General features: G+C 45.2%; 1 protein-coding gene across 5 annotated transcripts in view; it reads left to right on the top strand.

Annotated features, from left to right (window-relative positions):
• Nucleotides 1-25,796, top strand: part of IKBKB (inhibitor of nuclear factor kappa B kinase subunit beta) — a 50,223-nt gene that overhangs the window by 5,272 nt on the left and 19,155 nt on the right. For all 5 annotated transcript variants that reach the window (XM_045821453.1, XM_045821452.1, XM_045821451.1 and 2 more), the window contains 6 exons: nt 6,970-7,064; nt 8,303-8,420; nt 11,229-11,298; nt 20,782-20,870; nt 21,944-22,033; nt 24,300-24,424. In XM_045821453.1, the coding sequence (XP_045677409.1) occupies nt 6,970-7,064; nt 8,303-8,420; nt 11,229-11,298; nt 20,782-20,870; nt 21,944-22,033; nt 24,300-24,424 (587 nt within the window). The remainder of the gene's footprint in view (nt 1-6,969; nt 7,065-8,302; nt 8,421-11,228; nt 11,299-20,781; nt 20,871-21,943; nt 22,034-24,299; nt 24,425-25,796) is intronic.

Below are 25,796 nucleotides of genomic sequence, written 5' to 3'. Positions count from 1 at the left end.
TCCTGCCTCTGTTACCACCGGCATCACAGCTTTGGGCCACAACTTCCACCATGGATTTTGGGGATCCTAAGAAATTGATCCCCCCAGCTCTGGGCCAGACATGGGCAGCTGCTCTCTGGAAGCATCTGGAAAAGTTCTAGGATGCCTTGTAAATATATTCGCTGTGTACTTTGATGTGAAAGTGTCTGGGAAGCACTGTCTTGGGTCCCAAAGGACGCTTGTCTGGGAATTAAATGAGGTGACGTATGCACTGGGCTGTTATAAACATATAAACAGTAAGGAATTATTAATCATCCCTCTGTGAAGTAGTACTGACTTTTACCTGGCCCCTCACTGGAGAAGACTAGGCTCACTTCCGCTTATCTGTGTTTTGAAGTCTTAACAATTTTAGTTCACTAAGAATTTTTTGAGCACTGACCCAAGCTCCATCACAGATCCATCAGGGGAGAAAAAAAGACATGACCTTGTCCTTAATGTGCTTCTGCTCTAATTGAGGAGAGAAAATGAGTACTCAGGAATATATCAGGTGTGTCCATACGTAAGCACCAAATTGTGTGGAAATGACAATGGCTACTATCTGTCAAGAGTGTCACGTGCCAGCGGGTCTGGGGGCTTTATCCATATTGCTCCTTGGCTGCTTAGTGGAGAGTGAAGGCTTCTTAAGGAAATGGCACTTGAGCAGGATCTTGAAAGGAAGTAGACTTTCGATAGTCTGACAGGAGAACAGAAGGCATTTCAGATGGGTAGAGCCACATCTACACAGGGCGAGAGAAAGGAAATGATACCACTGTGCTTTGCTCAAGGCTCACTATGTATCAGACTCTCCATCTCACTTTAACTGACAACACCGGAAGGGGCAGAGTCATCTCCGTCTCGTGGATAAAGGCCCAGAACCTTAAGTAATGGGCTCATTGTCACGTTTGCCAGGTGAAGGATGAGGGACTTACACCCTGACCTACTTCACCCCCAAGCCCCAGGGGTGAGTTTGGAGGCAACTGTGTCCATGGGTGTTTATACTGAATGAAGTGGGTTGAGGTCAGAGCCCTCTCAGTGTAGACTGGTCAACGCTTTGAGTCAGGGGTGAAGTTTCAGCCAGGCCCTGGACCTTTTGACTCTCAGGCCTGGGTTTGTTCCTAGGATCTCTCTGAGCCCAGCTTTGCATCTTTTTTCTTAAACATTCATTTTTGGACGGCAGGGCCTAAGGAGGAAAGAGGAGGTTATTACTAATTGCCCCTTTATGCCACAGTGGCCTGCTGGATGATCGCCATGGTAACAGGAGACAGGGCTTTCTGTGCCAAGCGTTTGAGTGTACCTTTTTGGTGGCCTATGAGTATCCCCGGTCATTAAAAGAGGGCTACCTCTGGGAAGCTGCACCAGCCACTGTATAAACTAACCTTCCAGACCACTTGTGCTGTGTGTGGCTGCTGTTGATAGCCCTTTGAAGTCTGAGGACGTGTCCCTCGCCTCCCACCTCCTACGCTTTATGATGCATTCACATTTACACGCAAGTTTTATATTTTCATGCACAAAAAGCGAAGAATCACAGAGACTCTTAATGACCTTCGTAATGAACTACGTCCCCCATAGATTACACTGTCGGCCCCTTTCTCCACTTTTCAAAATACAACTGATTTTAAATTTGGTCCCACATACAGAGTCCACTTACTGGAAGTTGGATAGTGAAATGGTTCAGGCCAAGTCTAGGTTGCCATGGAACTGAGCTGAAACTAGGGGGCACCAAGCCAAATAAAGAGAGTCATCCATGGCCGTTAAGTTTCACTGTTGGTAAAGAACATACACCCCAGGATTCCATAACCAGTATTCATAGTCTGCTTCTGTACTGTTTCACTGAATTTTGCTTTCTGGAGAAGGGGTGTTTTAATTACGGGAAGTCAGTGTTTGTGTTTATGTTTCAAATGAAACATTACTCACAGGAGAACTGGAATGTTTTAGACTATTTCCTAGAGGGCCGCTGTGTAAGCATGGTTTATATGCCTCCATCTGTGCGGGGCAGCCCCAGGCCTCGGGAAGCAGGGTTTCCCCTACAACCTTAGGACTTAGCGGAACGGGTCACAAGTGGAAAGTCAGATTTGGTGTCTGTGCCCAATTGTTCCAGTGTTCACATTACTAAATTCACTCTTTAGTTTGAGTCTGAACATTGAGGCCAGTATCAGATCTTCGATTAGACAGATGGAAGATCTAATGAAAGACAGATCTTTTGTATCAGTCTTCAATATAAAAATCTATTCCTGGATTCTGGGCTGGGCCCGGTGACAAGTCTGCTCGCCCAATGTGCGTGTTGAACAGAAGCTACAATTATCTACAATTATCCAGTGTATAGGTAGGCGGAGTACCTAAAACACTTTCTCAGTCACTTAATAAATCTGCCCTTTGGGATTGATTGGTCAGTCATTTTTATGAAGGAAGCATACTCTTTGTGGTAGGTAGAAAAATGGCTCCTACCAAAGATGTCTACATCCTAATTTCCTGAACCTGTGAATATATGAAGTTACATAGCAAAGGGGAATAATTTCATGGTAGATGAAATTAAAGTTACTGATCAGTTGACTTTAGACGGAAAGATCATCCTGGAGTGGAGGAGGGAGGCAGGAGCACCACTAAGTGGTGCAATGTGACAAGGACTCAGCTAGTCATTGTTGGCTTTGAGGATGGAGGGAGGGGCCCCGAGCCAAGGACTGCAAGCATCTTCCACCTCGAAGCTGGGAAAGGCAAGGAAACGCATTCTCCCCTAGAGCCTCCAGAAAGGAACAAGGCCCTGCTGACATCTGGATTTCAGTGCCATGAGACCTGTGCTAGACTTCTAGCTTCCAGAACCTTAAGGAAATAAAGTTGTGTAAAGCCACTGAGTTTGTGGCAGTTTGTTACAGCAGCTGTAGAAAAGGAACACACTCTTCTGTGAATTTGAAGTTAAAATAGGTGCACGTTTTAAAATATCTTGGTTTAAACTCTCAGAGTCATTCTGAGGTAACAAACCATGGGGGTCTTCTGGTAAACTGTTGCTGATAAGCCTGCCCGTAAAGACACCATGTGCTGAGTGGACACACTCAGGGGTGTTGCCTCATCCACAGCTCGACCCATCAGCCTTCTCTCACTTGTAGAACTCTGCATCCCGCAGTCTGAGTTTCTGTGGGGATCCCATCTGCCTGGAAACAGGCATCTATCTTGGCATGTGAGAGGGGCTCTTGATGAAGTTACTAGAGAACTGGGCAAAATTGTGAGTCTGAACACTAATAGGAAGTGAAACTTGAAACCAAATTTTTTTAAAAGATTTTATTTATTTATTTTTAGAGAGGGGGAAGGGAGGGAGAAAGAGAGGGAGAGAAACGTGGATGGACATAGAAACATCAATGTGTAGTTGGCCTCTCACATGCCACCAAGTGGGAACCTGGCCCACAACCCAGGCTTGTGCCTTGACTGGGAATTAAATTGGTGACCTTTTGATTTGCAGGCTGGTGCTCAGTCCACTGAGCCACATCAGCCAGGGCCTGAAAACAAATTCATGTCAATTTAATAACAGACAGGAATTTGGAAGTACATGATGTAGATGGTATAACATTTTGAGAGATGTAATTAATTCTGTACATTGATTGAAGAAATTGTATTCTTTTTAAAAAATATTTTATTTATTTATTTTTAGAGACAGGAAGGGAGGGAGAAAGAGAGAGAGAAACATCAATGTGTGGTTGCCTCTCACGTGGCCCCCACTGGGGACCTGGCCCACAACCCAGGCATGTGCCCTGACTGGGAATCGAACCTGCGATGCTTTGGTTCGCAGCCTGTGCTCAATCCACTGAGCTACGCCAGCCAGGGTGAAGAAATGGTATTCTTTTGACACGTTTCCTAGGTGGACTTCTACCCAAGTTTACTTGAACAACTGTACTAATTGGTTCAGTGGAAATAATTTGCAATTTTTGAACATCTTCAGAGAGAGGTTTGGAAATCTGGGCAAATATTAGGGATCTACTAGCAAAGTATGTGGACGATGCTTATGGCAGAACCTGGTTATCAACACCTACTACTGCAGGCTGCACCAAAGACTCTGTTCTCACAAACGTAGGCATGTGGCAATAGCATGGTGAGCCTTAGAAACATGCTAAGTGAAAGATATCGTCACAAAAGACCACATAGTGTATGGTTCCATTTATTTGAAATGAGCAGAACAGGCAAATCTGTAGAGACAGACAGTAGATTGGTTGCCGAGGGCTGGAGGAGTCGGGGGTAAAAAGGGGAGTAACTGCTGATGGGTATGGGGTTTCTCTTTGGGGGATGATGAACATGTTCCAAAGTCTATTGTGGTTTTGGTTGAACCACTCTGAATACACTCCAAACTATTAAATTGTATGCTTTAAATAGATGAATTGTATAGTATATACATTATATCTCAGTAGAGCTGCTAAAAAGTAAGTGTGTGAGGTAACTGCATGATGGAGAGCGGAACCACAGCAATGTTGGGATTTGATAAAAGCAACTTCTGAGAGTATCTGAGCAGTGTTGTAAGTGTCTGTTTTCTGGCACTGGACCTGTAAGGGTCAGAGATGCTTCCGCCCTGTGTCTGAAGCTTATAGTTTTTGACTGTTAGTGTTAGGGACTGGTTTATTGAGCAGTGATTCAGTGCTCTTATTAGACCACTTCTGCTTGTGTTTGGAGACACCTATTCTTCCTTTGCTTCCTGGGCAGGCCCTTGTTCCTGCAGGAATCATGGCTGGTTTAGTGAATGTGTGGCTGTGATGCAGTTCTGCTGCCTGAAGGGCAGCCACGTGCTCCCTGGGAGGCCTTGCCACAATCCTCGGTGTGTTTAAGTCCCATTCAGTTCCATTCGGTGCTATACAAGGCTTATGATTGTTTTCAGTATGCATTTTCTTTTTGTGTTTTTTTAAATATATTTTATTGATCATGCTATTACAGTTGTCCCATTTTTTTTGTCCCTTTATTCCTCTCTGTCCTGCATTCCACTTCCCACCAGCATTCCCCCACTTTAGTTCATGTCCATGGGTCGTACATGTAAGTTCTTTGGCTTCTCCATTTCCTATATTATTCTAAACCTCCCCCTGTCTATTTTGTAGACCATTTATACTTCTTATTCCCTGTACCTTCTGCCCCAATTCTTCCCCCTTGCCCTCCCCACTGATAAACCTCCATGTGATCTCCATTTCTGTGATTCTGTTCCTGTGGTAGTTGTTTGCTCAGTTTGTTTTTGTTTTTGTTTTTGTTTTTTACATTCAGTTGTTATGAGTTTGTTGTTATTTGACTGTTCATATTTTTGATCTTCTTTTTCTTAGATAAGTCCCTTTAACATTTCATATAAAAGGGCTTGGTGATGATGAACTCCTTTAACTTGACCTTATCTGGGTATGCATTTTCATAAAATGAGAAAGTGGTGTGGTAGGACCTCTAGGATATGCTTTGAGTGGGTAACTGTGGTTTTGGTTTGGCTCTGAAATCTTTCCTACTGATGGGGACTGCACCATCCTGCAGGCTGTGGCCCTTTCCTCGGTGCATGTTGAGCACGGGGCTTTTAGGGAGGTTCTTGCTGCAGGTGATGGAACACACAGGGTATTGGTATAGCTTGCCCACTGATGGCAGGAACAGCCCCCAGGCTGGTGGCCACCAAAGCCCCAGCCAGGGGCAGCTGCTGTCCCTCACCAATCCTGAAGGCCCCCATGGAGGTAGAAGCAGCATAGTGGTGACCCCTCCTTGTGATGGCCGAAGTGGCCAATGCCAGAGCTGCTGTCCCTGTGCTGCCAATGCTGCAGCCTCAGGGCCCTCCACTTTTATTCTGTCCTCCGAGGCTCTTTGGTGCTGCCTAGAGCGCTAAGGAAAAGGGCAGGGTTAATTCCCAGGACTCAGGCAGTCAGTTAATTATTCTCACAAATTTTATTGATTGTCTTCTCTTCCATTCACAAAAAACCCCTCAGCTGAGGGCATTATGCTAATTACTTGAATGGAGGTTAAGGTGCATGAGGATAGACGAGCTTATAATTCAACAAAGAAAAAAGATAACCCCATGACCCAATGGAAAATAAGTCTTTGGTAGGTATGTATGGTGGAGGAGTTAGCTGTTTAGGGAGGAGAGCAAGAGCACCGTGCAGTAGGAAGATTGTAGTGCCCGAGTGCCTGTGAGAGCATAGACTAGAAAAGCACAGGGACCGGGCAGGTGGTGTAACCCAGCTGCAGTGACAGATGCCTGGGGTGGAATTGCAGGAGAATGACTGGGAAGGCAGGATGGAGCCAGGCTGTGAAGGACTGTAAATGCCAGGAGTGTTATTGGGCACCTGCTCAAGGCTCAACACTACTAGGGATCAGCTTCATGACGGCCCTGAAAGTTGGGCATCCATGTTCCCATTTTAGAGGTGAGGAAACTGGCTCAGACCAAGTCGTCTGCCCAAGGTCACAGAGCTAGTAAATAGCTGAGCTGGAAAATGAATTGGTCTGTGTTCCACCTACTATACTAGGCTTACATTCTCTCTGGAGAGATAACTCCCTCCAGAGAGAGAAACCTGAGAAAGGAAAGAAACATGAAACACAAAGAGAATGTGGCATTAACTTTAGGGTGAACCATATGGAAGTGCCAGTTTTGAATGTCAAGCTCTCGATGTCATATGGTTTAGCCAGTATGACAGCAGTTGGGGTTTGGAGGAATGAGAAAGCTCTTGAGCAGGAATGGTCGGCAGAGATCTTGAAGTCCAGGTGGAAATGGTGCAAGGCCTTGGGACCCTGGGTGGATGGAAATAAGGAGAGAGAAAGGCAGGGTGAGAGGTGGGGAGGGTAAGACTAGCCTGATGGGCTGGCAGGTGACTTGGGATGTCTATCAGTGCGTGCATATGCAGGCCTCGGGAGCCATGGCCCGTGCTTTGGGCACCAGGGAGACAGTTTCAGATTTGACAGATGGGTTTCTCTGCGTTTGGTCATTGGCTGTGCCGATGCTTCCCCTGTGTGCTCTCACCGCAGGAAACAGGTGAGCAGATTGCTATCAAGCAATGCCGGCAGGAGCTCAGCCCCCGGAATCGAGAGCGGTGGTGTCTGGAGATCCAGATCATGAGAAGGTGAGGACTTGGTACACTGGACACTGAGCCATTTGACAGAGCCACCCCTGGGGGAGGTTTCGGGGGGGACATGGGCGCTGCTGGAACTGAGGGGCCATGAGACATTGAAATGAAATCTGGAGGGAGTCCTGCCTGCTCCCTCCTGCTGCTCATTTCAGTCCCACCTCCTGCATGTCTCAGCCCTCGGTCAGTGTACCAGCCAGACTGGTAGGTGACTTTCTGAGCCATAGGTGACTTCTGAGCCATGGTAGTTGGTGTCCAACACCAGGTCTTGTCAAGGGCTTTGGTCACTTTCTTTTGTTGTATTAAGGAACTTTATTTTTATTTATTTATATAACTTTATTTTTAAAGATTTTATTTCATTTATTTTTAGAGAGCGGGGAAGGGCGGGAGAAAGGGGGGAGAAAAACATTGATGCGTGAGAGAAATGTTGATTGGTTGCCTCTCACACTCCTCCAACTAGCTACCTGGCCTGCTGCCCAGGCATATGCCCTGACTGGGAATTGAACCAGAGACCCTTTGGTTTGTGGGACAATGTTCAACCCACTGAGCCATACCAGTCAGGGCTGTACTAAGGACTTTTAAACAAACAGCCATCCGAGTGAATTTTCCTTGGTTAACAGAAATCCTTTTTCCCCTGTATTTCCAATTCCAAGGTGGCATGTGACATTCCACTGCGGCGAACCTATTGCTGACACTTACTCCTCCATGTGGAGACAGAGCCTGTCAGTCCCTAGATGGGTGCTGTCCTCCCCACAGCTTTCCTTGTCAGCTTGGAAGACCTCAAGCAGTCGCTCCCTCCTCGAACCTCTTAAAAAGGGGAGGAGGTGTGACCTTGTCTGCGTGCACACACGCATATGTGTGCACACACCAACACACTCACCATCGCCGCTCAGATGGCATGAGATTGGAAGTCCCTCTGCTTTCTCTGTGTTAGAAGCAGTTTCCAAGTCCAACGAGGACTTGATGTGGGGCGCTCAAAATAAAACTTAAGCTATACTCGATGCTGTGGCAGCCTCCTTGAGTTCATGGTGCTGAAAGGGGGGCTAGGTGGATGCTAACTGACCTGGCACAGCGGTGAGTCGCTGGTTTCTGACCTCTGTCTTCCTACTGACTCCTGAGGGCCCTTGGCTATTCCAGGCCTTTGTTGTAAGGTGGGCTTTGCTGAGACATGGACAGAGTGAGGAATGGGTTTGAGCCAAAGCTTGGGTTCCTCCTTCACTGATATCTTCTCCTAGGCTCAACCACCCCAATGTGGTGGCCGCCCGGGATGTCCCCGAGGGGATGCAGAACTTGGCTCCCAACGACTTGCCCCTGCTGGCCATGGAGTACTGCCAAGGAGGAGATCTCCGAAAGGTGAGGCTCCCAGGTGGGGCGCAGCCTGTCTGGGGCGGGGGGGTTGGGTAGGGGCAGTGGGGAGGCCTTTCACCGCTTTCATCACCAGGAAGCCCAGGGAGCCATGGTGACTTCAGCGGATTGCCTTTCCTCCCTCAATCCCCCGTCCATGCCCAATGTGGGTGTGAATCAAGACACTGAATCAGAAGCTCTTACGAGAAAGTCAGGGAAGGGCTTGCTGTATGCTCTTCACAGTGATTACTGAAAGCACAAGGAAACAACCCCCAGGTCTCGAGTACAGGGAAAGACTGGATACATTCCAAAACAAACTTGTCCTCCTGCGCACGTCAGGGCCACTGCAGTCTTTCATGGCAGCGTCACTGCTGTCCTTATTAGGAGGGACTCTCCCACAGACGTGGCGCCTGCAGGGTCACAGCGTACAGCAGGAAGGGGCTGGCTTAGTAACCCGGGAACCCAGCTATCGTTCCAGAGCCACCACTGAGTCACCTTTTGGGCTCTGCTTTCTTCCTTCTTAGCACATCTGCTTTCTTTACTAGCATGGGCGCTCCAGGGTGGGTGACGGCACACCTCCCTCATCTCAGGGACAGTGGTGCGTGTCTACCCCCTGACGTTCTCTAAAACAGCATCACGCAACCTGCTTTTACACATGGCCTCATGGAAAACACAGCAACCCCGTGACGTGGGTAAAACTGATATGATTCTTGTGTAAAGGGTGACTATCCTGGCCCAAAGAGGTTAAGTGCTTCCCAAGCCTTACACAGCTGCAGTGGCAGAACTTGGGCCGCAGCCACAGATGGCCACCTCTCCATCTGTGAAACTGAATAATGCCACATAACATGGGGAAAATTAAAAGCTGTGGACAAGAGAGTCGTTTTTGCATCCTGGCCAGGTGGCTTAGTTGGTTGGAGCATAGTCCTGAACACCAGAAGACTTCAGGTTGATCCCTTGTTGGGGCACACCCCTAGGTTGTGGGTTTGATCCCTGGTCAGGGCACATACTGGAGGTAGCGATCAATGTTTCTCTCTCACATTGATGTTCCTCTCTCTCTCCCCACCCCCTTCTTCTCTCTAAAATCAATAAACATATCTTCAGGGGAGGATTGGGAAAGAAGAGTTGTTTTTGTATTGAGGAAGAGGTTTCTCTGTCAGTGCACATCTCCTTAAGCTCTTCACGCCAGAAGAAGGTCCATGATATTGGGGCGGGAGGCACCCAGGCATTTCTTCTGTCTTGTCACAGCAGTTTCCTGGACCCAGCACATATGCTGTTCTCATTGCTCTTCCGGCCCCTTCCACCTTCTTTTTGACAAGGAAGCTTTCCATGAGGGTTGGTCCACCGCAGTAGCTTTCTCCTGCCGTGGGAGGTGGGTGCATCCTGGGAGTGTCATAGCCGGATGTGAACACAGTCGCTGGCATGGCCACAGGCAGGGCACTGATAACAGATGAGAAATGGGGAACATGACCAAGCGTCAGTTTTCCTCTTTATTTTCCTAACCTTTGACAATTATGTGATTACTAACTGTAGTTATTTAAGGAGATAAAACTATGTCGTAGTTGAACAGATGGTTCTTAGAGGGCAGAATAGGGGATAGGTGGGATGTGACCACATTATGGGGAGCCCTAAAACTGGGCAGAGGACTTCAGACTTGATCTCGCAGGCGATAAAGAGCCAGTTAGTCAGGGAAGAAGATACCCACTTCAGGATGATGGCCCTGGCGTGGGTGCAGGATGAGCTGGGGAGGCAGGAAGTGATTGCACCCTAAGGGGCCCCTTCTGTAGTGTTCCCATGGGGTGGGGTTGGTGGGGACTGGAGGAGGGTGCTGCTGCCCAGAGCGATGGGGTTATCTTATTCTCCAGACTAGGTAGCCTGTCTTTGCCTTCTCAGAAAAGTTCAAAATCTACACCCTGGTCATAGAGAGACAAGCTTGGCCAGCACATTAGCAGATGTAAAAGCTAGATCAGACTGAAAGAGTGAAGTCCATATGCCTGGCCCGGGAAAGAGGCTCTTGGACATTCTTGGTTATCAATGTTCGTTAATGACTGTAAACCTCAGTTGGGGAGTGTTTTCTCCATTGTGTTCATTTGAGGCCAATTGCCAACAGTATATTGAGCCCCTTGGTAAGCTGAGAGGGCCAGGAGGGCCAAAGGATTAAGTGTCTCAGAGACACATAGCTTCCAGTAGGAATACCAGCTCTGCCTGGAATGACTCCCTCCAGCCTCAGGTCCCTCATCTATGAAATGGAAATTCCAACAGCACTTGCCTCTGTGGTAGTGAGGAGGATGAAATGAGATATTTCAGGTAAAGCTTTACCTAGCTAATTTGTGCAGAGGTTAGCCTGGTGCCAGGCACATAGTAAATACTTATTAAATACTCCCCCTGTCCCCCTGTCATCATCACCCCACTGGCAAGGTGATGTCAGGAAGTGGTCAGAGGGCGGTTTTAGTGACTGCCTTCCATCCTGCCTTTTGCGGGATGCTCAGGAGCAGTGGACCAATTGTGGCTGAGCTTAGACTGTCCCGTCTCCCTCAGAACAGCAGCACAGGTGAGACTGAAAATCCCTCATCACAGAATGACTCAGACACCTCTGCTTGCGGAAATGAGTGCTTTTGGGGGTTCTTAGTTCAGCTTCCTCCTTCGTCTTGGGCTGGTTTCTGCCAGTCCTGCTTCCCCAGGCTGGCTGTCAGCTTGGGTCCCCAAAGCCCAGGGCCGGGACCACACTCAGATGACTGTCTGTAGCTGGCAAGAGCTGTTTAGGGGCTTCTTGGTGGCTGGTGACCACTCAGCTGACACTTATTTTTATCTTCTTGACAGTACCTGAACCAGTTTGAGAACTGCTGTGGCCTACGGGAAGGAGCCATCCTCACCTTGCTGAGTGACATTGGTAAATCCCAGCCCTGGAAGTCAGGCCGAGCCCTGCAGAGAGAGTATGTGGTGCCCCTGTGAGTCCTTGTCGCCCCTACAGGAGAGGCGACATTTTGGTCCTCTGGTCTTTGCAGAGGGTTTGGTTGAGGGATGACAGTGAGGAGGGCAGTAAGGGGCCAGTGAGCCAGGCACTGAACTCAAATAGAGTTCTCTTCCTTCCGGACTAAGTCATGAAGTGGATTACAATATATATAGAATAACAGATTTCCTTTCCCATTACAAAGCTCTACTCCCTACTTTCCTGGAATGACCGTGATGGAGTAGGTTGTCATTTGGATGAATTTCATCCCTTGGCAACAAATGTTTCCACTTCCATGCTGGCAGTTCTTTTGCCAACCACAGGCACAGGAAAAACTGCCCTTTTTTAATCCTTTCGTACTGTTGGTGTCCTCAGATGAGGGTATGTGCGGCACTCTCTGGGGAGACCGGGCTGGCTTTGGGGAGACTGCAGAGGGCAGAAGCCATGCCCTGGACCCTGGCGCCTGCTCCAGGAGGCAACCCAGAGGGGGAACTCTGCAGCCAGTCGGCCCATGGCTCCAGCCTAGTGAGATAGACATCGCGACTGACAGAGGGGCTTCCCAGGCCTCTTGAGAGAAGAATCATTTTTAATCTCCAAGATTGTTGGCACAAGTTGACCATTTGAGATCTAAAGTTCAGAGTTGTCTGGAGTTTATCACTGAGTATTGTCCAGGGATTTGGGGAATTATATACAAACCCTTTTTATCCTTTTCTCACTGCAACCTTTTTGAAGCTGCACTTTGTTTGCTGACACTTTAGTTTTTAGAAAAATGTCAAACATACAGAAAAGTGAAAAGAGTAGTACAGTGAAACCCACGTGCCTGTCGTCTAGATTCACCAGTTGTTACCATTTTGCCACAAGCTCTAAGTCTTGGCCTGGAAGGATAGGGGGGCCTCATGTCCCTAAAACACTTCGCCTCGCTGCTGTGGATCTGCTTCTTCCTTGCTCTTTGCCACTTTTGGTGAAAGGTGGGAAAGAAGAAAATAAAGTGGGGCAAAGTCACGCAGTGACATGTTTAAGGTTTGGATCCAAACAACCTGACACAGAAAATTCCGTCTCCCCCTCTGTGCTGTGTCTTTGTCCTTTGAATGGAGTTCACAGTGAGTGCAATTTGACATCGCCCCGGTTCTACCTGACCGGTTCTCTTGTGCGTTGGCCCATGTGGACCTACGGAGGGTCCTGTCTGTCTACCTGTGGGGTCTATCCCATGGGTCAAGAATCTACCTGTTTTCTTGGCACCTTGCTGCATGGCTTGCCCATCTACATTTTGCTCAGATATTTGGTGGGTTGTATTTTTCCCAGTAGCCAGATTGTTAATTTATCCTCTGTTAACTTGGGAAATATTCTTTTGCTCTTCATGGGCAACTTTTGTTTTTTCCTGGTTAGAGCTTCAAGTTTTTTTTTAACTATCTGCTGTTTTTTAAACATTATGCTCTCAAATATTTTTCTTTTACACACTTGTGCATTCAGCAGATAGTTATTCAAATGTCTTAAATTATTGACTTAGGTACATATAACTTTTATAACTTTTGTTATAACTCCATATAACTTTTGTACTTCAAGAGATTTTCTAATGATAGTAATAGAGCTTATTCTTCTGGTTGTGTATTCTTGGGTCTGGGCACAATGTGTACCCAGTCACTAATGACTTGTGGGGTAGCTTTCATATTACTGATTACCTGTTCAAGTTGTATATGTGGCTTAAGTTCCACATAAGTCAGAACAACTCAGACAGGCAAACTCCCACGGGCCTGTGTTGTTCAGCTCTCTTATAGGTGGATGAATATTAAAATTCTTTAGGTCACCGATTCCCTGTCTTTCCTCTTTGTGGCCCCAAATGGGAAATGATGAGGCTTTGAAGTATTAGTACACTAGAATTAAATTCTTGCAGGCAGAGATTTTAGTCACTGCTATAACTCCAACGTGCGGAACAGTAAAACCTTACATAGCTGCTTCTCTGTAAATATTCCTGACATGAATGAATTAAATCTCAAGGAAAATTAAAATGAGTAAGGACCTATTAAAAAAGAACATATCCACATATACGTAACACTCCCAGGTCAAATACCAGCTCTTCCACTTATTGGCAGTGTGAAAATAGGCATGTGACTTAATTTTTAAGGACATCGATTTTGCTGGCTATGAAGAGGAACCATTACTTGCCTCATTAGAACTGTTATGAGGATAAAGTGAGACGATGTACCTACAGCTCCTGGCACAGTGCTCTGCTCCTGGCAGAATGTGCACTCAGCGAGTTCTAGTTCCTCTCTCAGTTCCTTCGCTCTCTGGCTTTGGATTTATAACACCCCTTTTGAAAAACCTCCATCCCGCTAATTTGGGTGTTGACTTGAGCTTGGGATCCAGTGAGCCAAGCAGGTGGCTCTCTTATGACACTTCCCTTCCTCAGACCCATTTCTGTCTCAGCCAGCTTTTGGATGTCCTTTCGTCCCCTAACTTTGCGGTTGTGGTGGACGTGGCTGATAAGCTTGTATTTTGCTCCTGTTCCCATATCTGATTTGTATACAAGATTCATCAAATTTATTTCTTTTGCAAGAATTTTGTCACCAAGCCAAAGGTCCAAAGCTGTTTTTGGAGCTCATCTCACATTACTCTTTTGTGTTCTGAAACATTTCCTGAGCATATTTTGTTCCAGCTCGTTTCAAGTGCTGGCGCCACGTTCCCTTTGTTGGAGTTGCCACTTCTGTTCTCTGCCAGGTCAACCTCAGATAAGTGGCAGAGCCACACCCTTGACTGCTGCGTCCGGATTCATTGCCTTGTCTTCTGGGTTAAGCCTGTTTACCCCCCATATCTTCTGTGCCACTAACCTCCCCTAGACGCCCACTCAGAGCAGTGCCAAGATAATAGACACAGGCAGGATTTCTCCAGTGAACTTTAAGTTACCCAAAAAGCTATTGCAATCAATGTACATGTGAGAAAATGAGCAGATGCCCGGTGAGCACGTGGGTGAGCCCTGTTTTCTCCGCCAGACCATTGCTTTTATGCTGGTAAGAGAACAGGAGGCAGGGGCAGAAGCGGCTGGAAATTATTTGTCTTCCACCTAATGTGATCCTAAAATAGCTCCAGAAAGCGGTACCTAAATGGATTCTATTGAAACAGTCTTGCTCATTATTCTTTGGAAAACATTGACATGTGTTTCCTTCTGCCAGTAGAGGAGCAGACTCCTGGGCACTCAAGATTAAGGTACAGATTACCGTGCTCCAGAGTACCATGGCTCTGCTCTCTGGGGGTGGGGACCTGCCCCCTTCCTCGGGGCCAGCTGTGTGGGCCGGTTGTGAATTTGCCAGGGCCTTATCTGATCTTGGATCTGACTCAGTCTTCCCTGATTCTCCAGGTGGTTGGGTTACTGTGGTGACTGGCCATCCTGTCCTCCGAGCCTTCGGGAGCCCCACACCCTGTTTTTGTCCGAGCTTCTTTCTTCGGGTCCCCATCTCTGTCCTCACGGGAGTGGCTCCTGGCAGGGTCAGCGCTGCAGCACCGAGGAGCAGAGAGGTTTCAAAGAGAACACAGGGCTTTAGGGAGTAGCTCCATTCTAGAAATCAGGAAATGGGGCTCTCTGTTTAGTGTCTCTCTGATTGTGGGTTTATAACAAAAGAGGATTACCTGATCTCAGAAATTTAGATCATTTGGAAAGCATAAACAACCAGATTTATGAATATTATAATAGAAGAAAACTGTCTTTCAGTGCTGGCTTCTCCACTTTCCCAGCTCTTTCTCCTTGTTCAAGGACCTTTTTGGTCTAAATCTACCTTTTCTAACGGAAAACTATGGTAACTTTCTGGGACTACATGTCCTCAACTTAAAATGAGGAATTTGGTCTATTGATAACCTTAGAGAAGATCCCTTCTGACTCTAAATATTCCCTTTCCTTTACTCAAGTGGCTGATTTTCAGAATGTTTGTCCCAGAATGTCTTGATGTTTATTTCATTTTCCCATCCTGACTGCTTCCCTGGGCAGTTTTTTTCTCTCCCTTCTCTCTTACTGCATCGTCTCTTGCCCAGAGCTTTGCTGGATGTGTTTTTTAATTTTTGCTCCGTCCTATTCATCCCTGGACCAGCTGCCCACTGCCAGGCCATTCTCATGACATCTATATCAACCACATCTCCAAAATTTGTATGTTCAACTCCGATCTCTTTCTTGTGTCACTTGTCCCATTTTTCTGCCAACTGTGAACCTCATCTCTTAGACTCTGCCCCTCTTCCTGCTCTATACCCTTCTGTTTTAAAAGTCTCCAAACATGCCCTGGCTGGGTAGCTCGTTTGGTTAGAGTATCATCCACATACACCAAGGTTGTGGGTTTGATCCCAGTCAGGGCACATGCAAGAATCAACCAATGGATGCATAAATAAGTGGAACAACAAATTGCCATTTCTCTTCAATAAATGAAAAAAATTTTAAAATAAAAAACAAAGTAAAAATAAAAAGCCTTCAAATACTTTCAGTCTTCCATTATGTTGTATGTCTCTTTTTTTCTTTCTGTTCCTACTGTCTTCACTAATTGGCCATAGCAAATTACTGTAATGACCCTTTACCTCACCTCCCCATCTCATTTCATTAACCCGTCTTTCATTTGCAAGGACACTTGTATCATAATCCATCATTAGGTCAAGGCCAAACCTCTTACCCTTACATTTCTTCTGATCCACTATAGCCAACTTCACATGTACATGGCTCAAAAACCCACTTTTCGATCCTCCTGCTTGCCTTTGCACTTGCTCTTCCTTTGAGAATGCTGCTCTTGCACCTCCCCAGCAACCCTAAGCCTTGTTGTCTTTCAGGTATGGCTTTAGACTTGTCCCTTCCATGGGGACTTCCCTGACCCTTCACTCACAGTGCTTCTCCCTCTCATGGCTCCCTGCCTTCTTCCCTCCCTTTCCTCCATTCCCTTCCTCCCTTCCTCCCTAAGATTTTATTTATTCACTTTTAGAGAGAGGGAAAGGGAGGGAGAAAGAGGAAGGGAGAAACATCTGTTAGCCACCTCTCACTCATTCCTGACCAGGTACTGAGCCAGCAACCCAGGCAAGTGTCCAGACCAGGAATTGAACCGGTGACCTTTTGCTTTGCAGAATGACGCCCAAACAACTGAGCCATGCCAGTTAGGGCTTTCACGGCCTTCCCCTATTTTGCCTTCGCCACTCACTTAGTTCTCTGCTGTTGTTATGTGCCCTCTGCCTGTGGTTGACAGTGAGGCCTGACCTCTGGGCTTGGGGCCCATTGACCAAACTTTGTGCAGTAAGTGAAGAAAATATTTTGATTCACTGACACATTGTCCATAACGCCTAACAAATAGAAGACACTTTATAAGTTACTTACTAGTTGAATGGATGAGAGGATGAGTTTTCACTTTTCTCTTAGCACTTGGTGTGACTGCCTTGCTGATTAGTCATAGGGACTATTTTAGCTGAGACTAAATATTCCTCCACATGTCTGCACTTGGCCTTCCAACCTGTTTTTTTTTTGGAAAGTTCAGTGACACCAAAGTGACTGGCACATAGTAGGCACATGGTCAATTTTTACTGAGTGAACGAACATCCTGTTGCCCTTCTTACTCATTGGTGACTTAAATCACCAATCGGTGACTGCCTTTTCTGTCTGTTTTAATCTCCGTCAGCCTTTTGGTCCATTTATCTTCCCATTTCCTGTCCCTAGAATGTATCCCAAACAAAAATGTTCTTCAGGGAACTTAGTAACCCCTTTGAGTTTGGAATGTAGTAACTAGGGCTCATAGACACAACCCTTATAAAACTGGTTTTCTACAAAGAAGTCTGTTCCCTACTTTGTGGTTTATAATCTGATAAAGTGTACAGAAGCTCTGATTTTGGATTCTGGTTCATCAATAAGAACTCCGGGAGTGCCGAATTCTTCAGTCACGGGTTCGTCTACCTCACGAGCTAAGGGAAAGCTGGGGCGAATGTCTGGACGCCAGTCCTGGAGAGGACAATTGGAGGAGGCGACCCTTTTCCTATGGCAGGTCCTTGACTTGAACTCTCTATATGCAACATCTGTCCTAGGAATCCTTTTCTATACTTAAAACATGAGAAATGAACTTTTAGGCTTTAAAGCTTGTGGGATTTAATTTTTATACATGTATATTATGACTATTGGTAGAAGTTTAGGTTTTTAAATAAACTTTCAAATGCAAAACTATTTTTCTTCATCCCAAATTCTTATTTTTCATCCAATCAAGTTCTTTTGGCTTCAGACAATTTTGATTCATTTCAGGATGCTCTTTAGGCACTATTTTGTGAAGTGTAGCATAGTCAGGCCAGCCTAAGATTTTTAAGGACTGATTCTGTAAGGGGAACTATTTAAGAGGTCTTGGCTATCAAAGTTTTGATGTTTTATTCAATCCAAGAAACTGAATATAATAATATCTGTAGAATTCTTTACTTTTCAAGTTTAAGTTGACAGAAATGTTTGAGAATACATGAGTGCCCCAAAATGAGGATTAAAGGTAGTTATGTACTGTTGCTTGAGCATTAGAAAAGACAGCTATTAATAGTAATCAGCAGATTCAGTGATCAGCTTGTCATCCCTCATCACTAAAGCTTTGCTGACAACTCTTAATCAGCACGGCATACAGAACGATGCTTTCAGTCTGATCTGACTGCTCTCCTCCATCACTGGGGGGCTGCTTGGGACATCTCACCTGCCTGTGCCCCGTGCTGTTTGCACTGAGATTTTCACATCTACCTTCAGAGGCTTTATTTTAGTCTGAGTATATATGCTTGCTCAAAATACAGGAGTCTCAACTTTCTTTCATTCTGCTTTTGAGCACATCAACTCACACTTTATCTATTCTATCCTCACACTCGTGTCATCTCCCCAACAGGCCTTTTGTGAACTGGTCACTGAACACGGAATCGCTGCACATCAGTACTACCTGCCAGCCACTGGTTCAGTTTCAGCAGTTACACCATCCCTGTGTGCAAGGCTGTGTTTATGCAATTATTACAGTCTTTCATTATACTTTGCTTTGATTCTTTAATAAAATTAGTAAAACAAAAGTGAAAGTTCATTAAGAAGCATTGGTCTGTAAAAGTTAATACAATAGAGAATATATTTCTCACTTCATTTGGACAGTCAGTGGATCTATTTAGTTATGAAAGAGAAGAAAAACCAGGAGCAAGTATGAATTGCTGGAACTTTATGGTCAAAGGCTGGGTTTAAAAGGGCAGATGTAATTCGGTTTTGTAATATCACATATTGTTCTGAGATGGAACTGCCTGAATCAGATATTAGTCAGTTGTTCAGCTGGCCCGGTTTGACTTTCAAGTGTTTTCAGGAAACATTCAGCCTGAAGGCCTTTGTGTAGGGTGTCTGATCCCTGCTTCCTATGGAAGGCCATTCTCCTGCTCTGCAGAGCAACAGGAACTGCTGTATGGGGCCAGAGGGCTGCCCACCTCCCTGGCTCGCCCTCATTCTCAGTCTGGCTTGATGAGTTTGTTAAACCTCTCTTAGTGTTGTTATTGCATTTGCTTTTGACTTTTTTTTTTTTGAGCAAAAACACAGATCATACCATTAACTTGAAGTGTGTCATTAACATTCCTGAGTTGTGCTGTCTATCTCTGAATTATATCATCTGTAAACCTAACTGACTTTAAAACAGTTGCCTGTTATAAGTTGGATCTACCAGAATTTGTTCAACCATTCTGTGGTTGATGACTTTCAGTTTGTTTCTAGCTATTTCACTGCAAGGTATGAAATAAGCATCCTTATTTGTATGTTATGATGCTTTTGATGTTATAATCTAGACTACCGCAGGTGGAAAAAATGGGTTAAACATGTATATTTTAAAATTTAATAGATATTGCCATATTTTTTTTCCAAAAAGGCACAGCAACTTTTACTCCTTCCAACAATGTAAGGAAGTGCCTTCTATTTCTCATCTAAATTTTTTGTCCATTGAAAATGTGAGAAAGGCATTTATTTCACTGTGCTTTAATTCGCACCCTTCGGGCTATTTGTGACCTGGGGCAGCTTTGTGTGTCGCCATTTGTCTTTCTTCTGTGAATTTCCTCTTTTTCCACTGTGTTGCTTTCTCATGGATTTATGAGAGCTTTTGTCTATTAGGTATATTTACTCTTTGGCTTATTTTTTTTCCCAACCCTTTTGTCTTTGTGAATAGTATCTTTTGCCATAAACTTTTAAACCCTTTCTATGTTATTTGTGTTGCTTTTCTTTTTCCCATATACTTTTCTTCACCTACTTTTTTTTTTTTTTTTTTGCTAAATTTATCCCTTGGTATTTTATTTTAGAGTTTCTGTTGCTAATGTGAATGACATTATTTTTCTTTTTTCAACTAGATATACTGACATAGAGAAAAGCTATTGACTTGCATATACCTGTTTTGTTTCCAAATAACTTACTGAATTCTTTCCAGTTTTTAGCCTTTTGAATTTTCTAGGCATCTAGTCATATCATCTCCAAATAAAGATAATTTTATCTCCTTTGGATACTTACTCCATTTTTTTCTTTTGTAGTATGATTAGCTAGGACTTCTGTTGAGTTATTGGAACCTGCCTTACGAGTAAAAAAAATCACATCCTGCCTGGAGTCTGAGCTGTAGATGGACATCCCCGTCCCCCACCGCCTTTGCTCGGTGCCTGCCCCTCCTGGGTATCATGATCAGATTTCCTCTTCACAGCAGAAGTTGTGCGTATCAAGTAACTGCAAAGCCAGTATTGTGCCAGCTCTTCCCTCCCAACTAGATTCTGAACCCCTTAATGTTGGGGATCATGTCCTTATGTCCTTCCCAGAACCTGGCAGACAACTGGGTGCTTAATAAACATGTCGAACTGTCAGATGTGCTGAATGTGCTCCTGTCCTCTTCTTCAGTGCTCCCCGCTTCTTCCTGGAGGCTGCCTCTGACCTTAATTGGAGCCTAGATCCAATGACGCACATGTTCTCTGCCCAGAGGGCACTCCTCCCTGTAGAAATTAGGGTTTTGAGCCTCTACATCAGAGAAGTTTCCCTTTGCAAACTTCATCAGCATCACCTGGAGAGCTTGTTAAAGCACAGATTGCAGGATCACCCCCAAAGTTTCTGATTAAGTAGGTCTGAGGTAGGACCCCAACCTTGCATTTCTGATGAGTTTGGATGCTGCTGGTCCAAGCAATGCAATTTGAGAACCACTGCTCTAGACTGTATCGATGATCTCATAGTTCTTTGCATCAAAAAGCCAGATTCTTAATGATCCCAATTCTGCTTACATAGCCAGGCCTCCTTTACATCACCTGAGGGGCATCTGCCCGGCCCCATCCCTCCGCCATGGGCCTGTGCTCTGGGAGTCAGACTGTGGGTCAGGCGCACACAATAATCATCTTTCACAGCATAGGATATTTTGAAATAAAAAGTGTTTTTTTAGGCTTAATGAAAACTCACTCCCCGTTCCACTCTCTCAGCGTCTGCGCTTCGATATCTTCATGAAAACAGAATCATTCATCGGGATCTCAAGCCGGAAAACATCGTCCTGCAGCAAGGAGAGCAGAGGGTGAGTGATCCCTCCTGGGACTTGGAGGGTCCTGGGGACCGGCTCGGGGAAGCTGCTCTGGTGGGGAAGAAACAAGCCTTGCATGTTTGTTTATGTCTGCATTCCCTTGAGGTTATATTTGCTTTGATTCTCTGGGAATGCTTTTTTATTTGAAGCAAAATTTGGCAAAAAGCTCTTTCTTTCAAATTGAAGCAAGTTTGAATGGATCACATTGTTAATTGGCCAAGTTGCAGGAATCTGATAAGGAAAAGAGTTTTTCCCTCCCAGCTCTAACCCCAAATCCTTGGGATTAGCACTTCTTAGAAAAAGACTTTTTTGTTTTCTGTTTGTTTGAAAGCATCCACTTTTGATGCTAATTTGGAAACCAGCTCTAAATTGGTTCTGGATGTGGCTGAGAAGAGGCTTTTGGAACTGCCCACAGAGCAGGGCCCAGCCTGCAGTTTCCCCAGAGCTCTCGGTGGCCCTGCTGTGCAGGTGTGGCAGTAGCCTTCCCAATGGGGCTTGGTGCTGTGCTTTTTCACAGCCTTGTTTTTTTTGCTGGGGGTGATGAGCAGCGGCTCAGCCGAGAGGAATGTAGTTGCCCAAGTGGGGTCACTTAATCTCTCTGATGCAGCTTCCGTCAGCATTCTAGGCTGACCCGCTACGGTCACGTGCTCACCTTTGTTTCAGTTCACCCTCCTTCTTGCCATTGCTTCTAAGAGTTGAGAACCAATTTATTTACTTCTGAGAAGGGACCGGCCTGGTCTTTCACATCCTGAAGTCCAAGTTTAACTATGTTGAGGGCCAGTGGTCTGTTAATGTTGGCTTTCCTTTGGTGATGGGTCACAGAGCAAGGAACGACATATCCCCTTTTTTTCCCAGCGTTTTTATAGCATATGTTTGTTTCCTTTTGCCCTAAATTTACCATGTTGAAGATGTCCTACTGTGTATTTGGTGGTTCTTAGGAAGTTAGGATTTAGTAACACCTCAGATAAGAAATATCCCCTGCTCTGTCAGCAAAAAATCAGAATCTGTATAGGAGTACGATGTATACTCACAATCCTCAACTTTCTCCTCTTCCCCTTTCTTTTCAGTTAATACACAAAATTATTGACCTAGGATATGCCAAGGAACTGGATCAGGGCAGTCTCTGTACTTCCTTTGTGGGGACCCTGCAGTACCTGGTAAGAAACAGGATTTACATGCTTGCTGATCAGTTTCTCTCCGGTGGCCATGTGTATGGGCTTCTCTGTATCTTTGCCTCCCAGCACCTAAGTCTTTCCAGCTCTGGATGTTTCCTAGATGTGCAGGAACTGTTGTAGGAGGTCAGAGCCATAATCTGGTCAAGTCAGCACTTTGCTGGCAGAGGCCCGGTGGAAGGATTATGGTCATCGTCTCTGATGTCAGAAGGGCTCTGCTACTGTGTCCTCACACAGATCCAGTAACACCTGTGCTTCAGGGTTTTGACTGAAGATAAAGAATTTAAATTAGATCCGTACTGCTCCATAGAGGCCACAGTTTCCATGAGGTGTCTTAGGGGCCACTGAGGAGGAGCTGATAGTTCTGAGCTCCCACCCTTTCTTTACAGTATTTGGTCTGAATATTGTGGTTCTATTTGAGTCATTCATTCACTCAAGAAGTAGTGATCCAGGGTAGCCTCTGGGCCAGGCACTGTGCTAGGAGCTGGCGAGGCATTGGGAAAGAAGACAAGCATTTCCCTGACCCTTAGGAGCTTAGAGTTTAGCAAGAAAGTAGGCATTACCCTAAAATTTATAACAATAACTCAGAAATTACAGTTGTGATAAGTGCTGCAAAGGAAAAGTGCAGGGTGTGACAAGAATATATATTAGGAAGACCTAGCCTAGTGTGGGACCTGAAGGATGAGTAGGTGAAAAGGGGCTGGAGGTAGGAGGAGGAAGAGGAAATCCTGGGCAAAGGGATAGTACATTGGGAGACCAGAAAGTATGGCTGGGACCTAGAGAAGAAGGAAGAGAGTATCTTGAGTTGAAACTGGAGAAAGAGGTAGAAGACAGATGATTCAGGGCCTTTTTGGCTGGGTTCAAGATTTTAGACTTTCTCCTGAAACCTCTGGAGAGACATCAAAGGGTTTTAAGTTAGAGAGGGATCAGGTTCACCTTTTGAAAAGCTCACTCTTGATAGGGTGGGAAAATGAATTTCACTGAACAAGAGTAAAATTATGGGCAAGTAGTAATGGGACACTGTGATCAGAAGTTCAGAGCTGATGGCAGCAGTGAGGACATAGAAACAGTTTCAGCCATGCGTACCAAGAGACATAGCAAGACTTGGAAACACAGTAGATTGCTTATGGATGATAACAACCACTAAAATGGTGACTGAATAAAGGAGCCTGCAGTTTAAAAGACAAAAATTTTTAAAAAAGGTTGAAAACCACTAGATTTGATGAGCTTAAATATCCCATTTAGTTCTTATATTAAAAAAAAAAAGGAAACTCTTTGAAGTCTTTCTGAGTGCATTTATACTTCCTACTGATCCCACCAACTAGGGGATGGGTTCCATCAGTTTATCACCCTCTCTAGGGGATAGAGGTTCAGAGTGGTGACTCATGGGGCGCTAGGATTCAGGCACCTGGGTCCATATGATGCAGTCACATAGGTCCTGCGGAGTGTCCTCTGGGATCCTCATCGACTCCGCAGCAGTTCAGTGGAGGGGGCACCCCATGCTCTGACCAGGATGCTCAGTGAGATCGTTTACTTGCAGGAGCCAAACTTCTGTGCATAACTGGACACAGAGATTGACTTGACCATCCCTCCATTCTTCCTCTTGGTTTGGACTCCTTGGCCCTTCCATAGTGTCACATCTCCAACCAGACTATGCACAGTCCTGTCCCCATGCCTTTGCTTGTGATGGTCCTTTCTGGAATGTCTCCTCTCAGACACTCATGTCCAGGGAGCCTTCTTCCAAGCCCGGGTGTGGCCCCACCTGCGCTTTGAAGCTTTCCTTGGTCACCCCAGCTCTCTCTACTTGGGCAGCAGTCATGCTTCTGGCTTCTTTCTTGCCTGATTGTAACTATTGCATTTCATTGCACACCACATATCATAAACCACATCAGTTTCGGAGATTTGGTTAGCATTAATGCGTGTGTTATGCATTTGGTGTGTACAGCTCAGTATCATCTTTCTCTGTTGTGTGTAGTCTATCTTCCCGTCTCTACACAGTGCCCAAGAGAAGGGTATATGATGTACTCTGATCTATCTAAAAGTACCCTTAGGGGTTCTTGAGTCAGCATCAGGAGTCAATGAGGTACAGAAAAATCTAGATAACACCACCTAAACACAGTCACCTCCTCACCCCTGAATGGACATGCCAGTATCTTCTGGATGGAGCTGGGAGAAGTGTGGGGTGTGATTAGAAGGGCTGGTTGCCTCCTCTCGCAGGGGCTCAGGTGTGTTTCCGCCTGCGTCGTTGCAGGCCCCAGAACTGCTGGAGCAGCAAAAGTACACAGTGACCGTCGACTACTGGAGCTTTGGCACCTTGGCTTTCGAGTGCATCACGGGCTTCCGGCCTTTCCTCCCCAACTGGCAGCCTGTGCAGTGGTGAGTGAGAGACCACGGCCCTGGGATAGGGGCCAGGAGAGTCTCCTGAAGCAGTGTGTCCCTCTGTCTTTGTCGTGTCACTTTACCTGTTTCCATCTCCCTGGGTGCTCCCAGGCTCAGCCTGAGACATCTGTGATCTGTCTCCAGAGAGAAAGTCCTGTCGGAGTCCAGCCTGTGGGCAGTTCAAGCTCTGAAAATCTAGGAAAGTAGGGCAGTTGTTAAGTATTAGCATCTTTAAATATGATGTGATATAAATGACATTCGCCCTACATTCAGTAGCAACAAGTCAGCACATTCACAGTTATGCAAATGTGTGTGCTTACCTGAAAAATCTGTGTATTAGTAAACAGATAAAGGTGTGTGCACAAGACAAATGGGAAATAGTTGTATGAAAATTTACTGTTGACAAATTTTACTACACCTGAATATAATTTTTTTATATTAAAAGTATAAGAAAGTGGCTTAAAATGTGAGCCAAATAAGTTACAAAGATTTTCTAGTAAAAAACCAAAGGATACAATTAAGTTTTTAAAATTACTCTATATTCTCTGACTCTCTTGATTTAAAAAATGTGTTGACCATAATATATTTATAAAAGTTAATCATTACGGACATGCGTAATTTAAAAATTAACATTCTCCTAATTAGGTTTCATTCAGAATTATTCCTTGAAAGGCCACACCCTAATTTAAACAATGCTACTGTCGCTCAAATTTCTTTTTTAATTTTCAGTTTTTAGTTTTTTGGAGCAGTCATAAATTCCCAAGGTTCAAACTGCAAAAAGTGTGAGAGAGTACACAGTGACAAGTCACCTTGACTAGTTTCCCAGCCACCTGGTTTCACACACATACAAGTGCATCGGCATGTGTTTGTGTGTTTGTTCATGAATGTGTTTCTCTCTCTCTTTTACATCAGAGGTGGCGTAGTAAGAACTCTGCCCTGTACATGCTTCTAAGGCAGTTTAACACCGTGAACATTTCCTTCCCTCCTTAGACACAACCACTGTGAACACTTTTGTGTGTCTCCAGGCTCTTCGGTGTGTGTTAGACTCCCCTCAAAACACAAATAAATCACGTACTTGCATAGAACCTGCTTTGCAAACTTATTATTGAAAATGCTTCATGTTGTCCCGTATTATTTGTGATGTCTGTTTGCTATTCTACAGAGTGCCCATGCTATAGCTCATTTAACTCACCCTCCATTGTTAGAAACGTGGGTGGTTTACAATTTTTACTTTGTAAAATAACACCAAGAATAACATCCTGGTAGGGAAGTCCTTATATAGGCACAGTCACTTTTCCCTTGGATAAAGTCCTAGAAATGGAACAAAGACAGTGCACGTTTTCAAAGGTTTTTGATGTGTATTAACAGA

The sequence above is a fragment of the Phyllostomus hastatus genome, unplaced genomic scaffold (assembly GCF_019186645.2).
Source record: "Phyllostomus hastatus isolate PE091 unplaced genomic scaffold, TTU_PhHast_1.1 phas_scaffold_46, whole genome shotgun sequence".
NCBI classification, from domain to species: domain Eukaryota; kingdom Metazoa; phylum Chordata; class Mammalia; order Chiroptera; family Phyllostomidae; genus Phyllostomus; species Phyllostomus hastatus.
The sequence above is the reverse complement of the archived record's forward strand: the minus strand, read 5'-3'. Positions and strand labels throughout refer to the sequence as shown.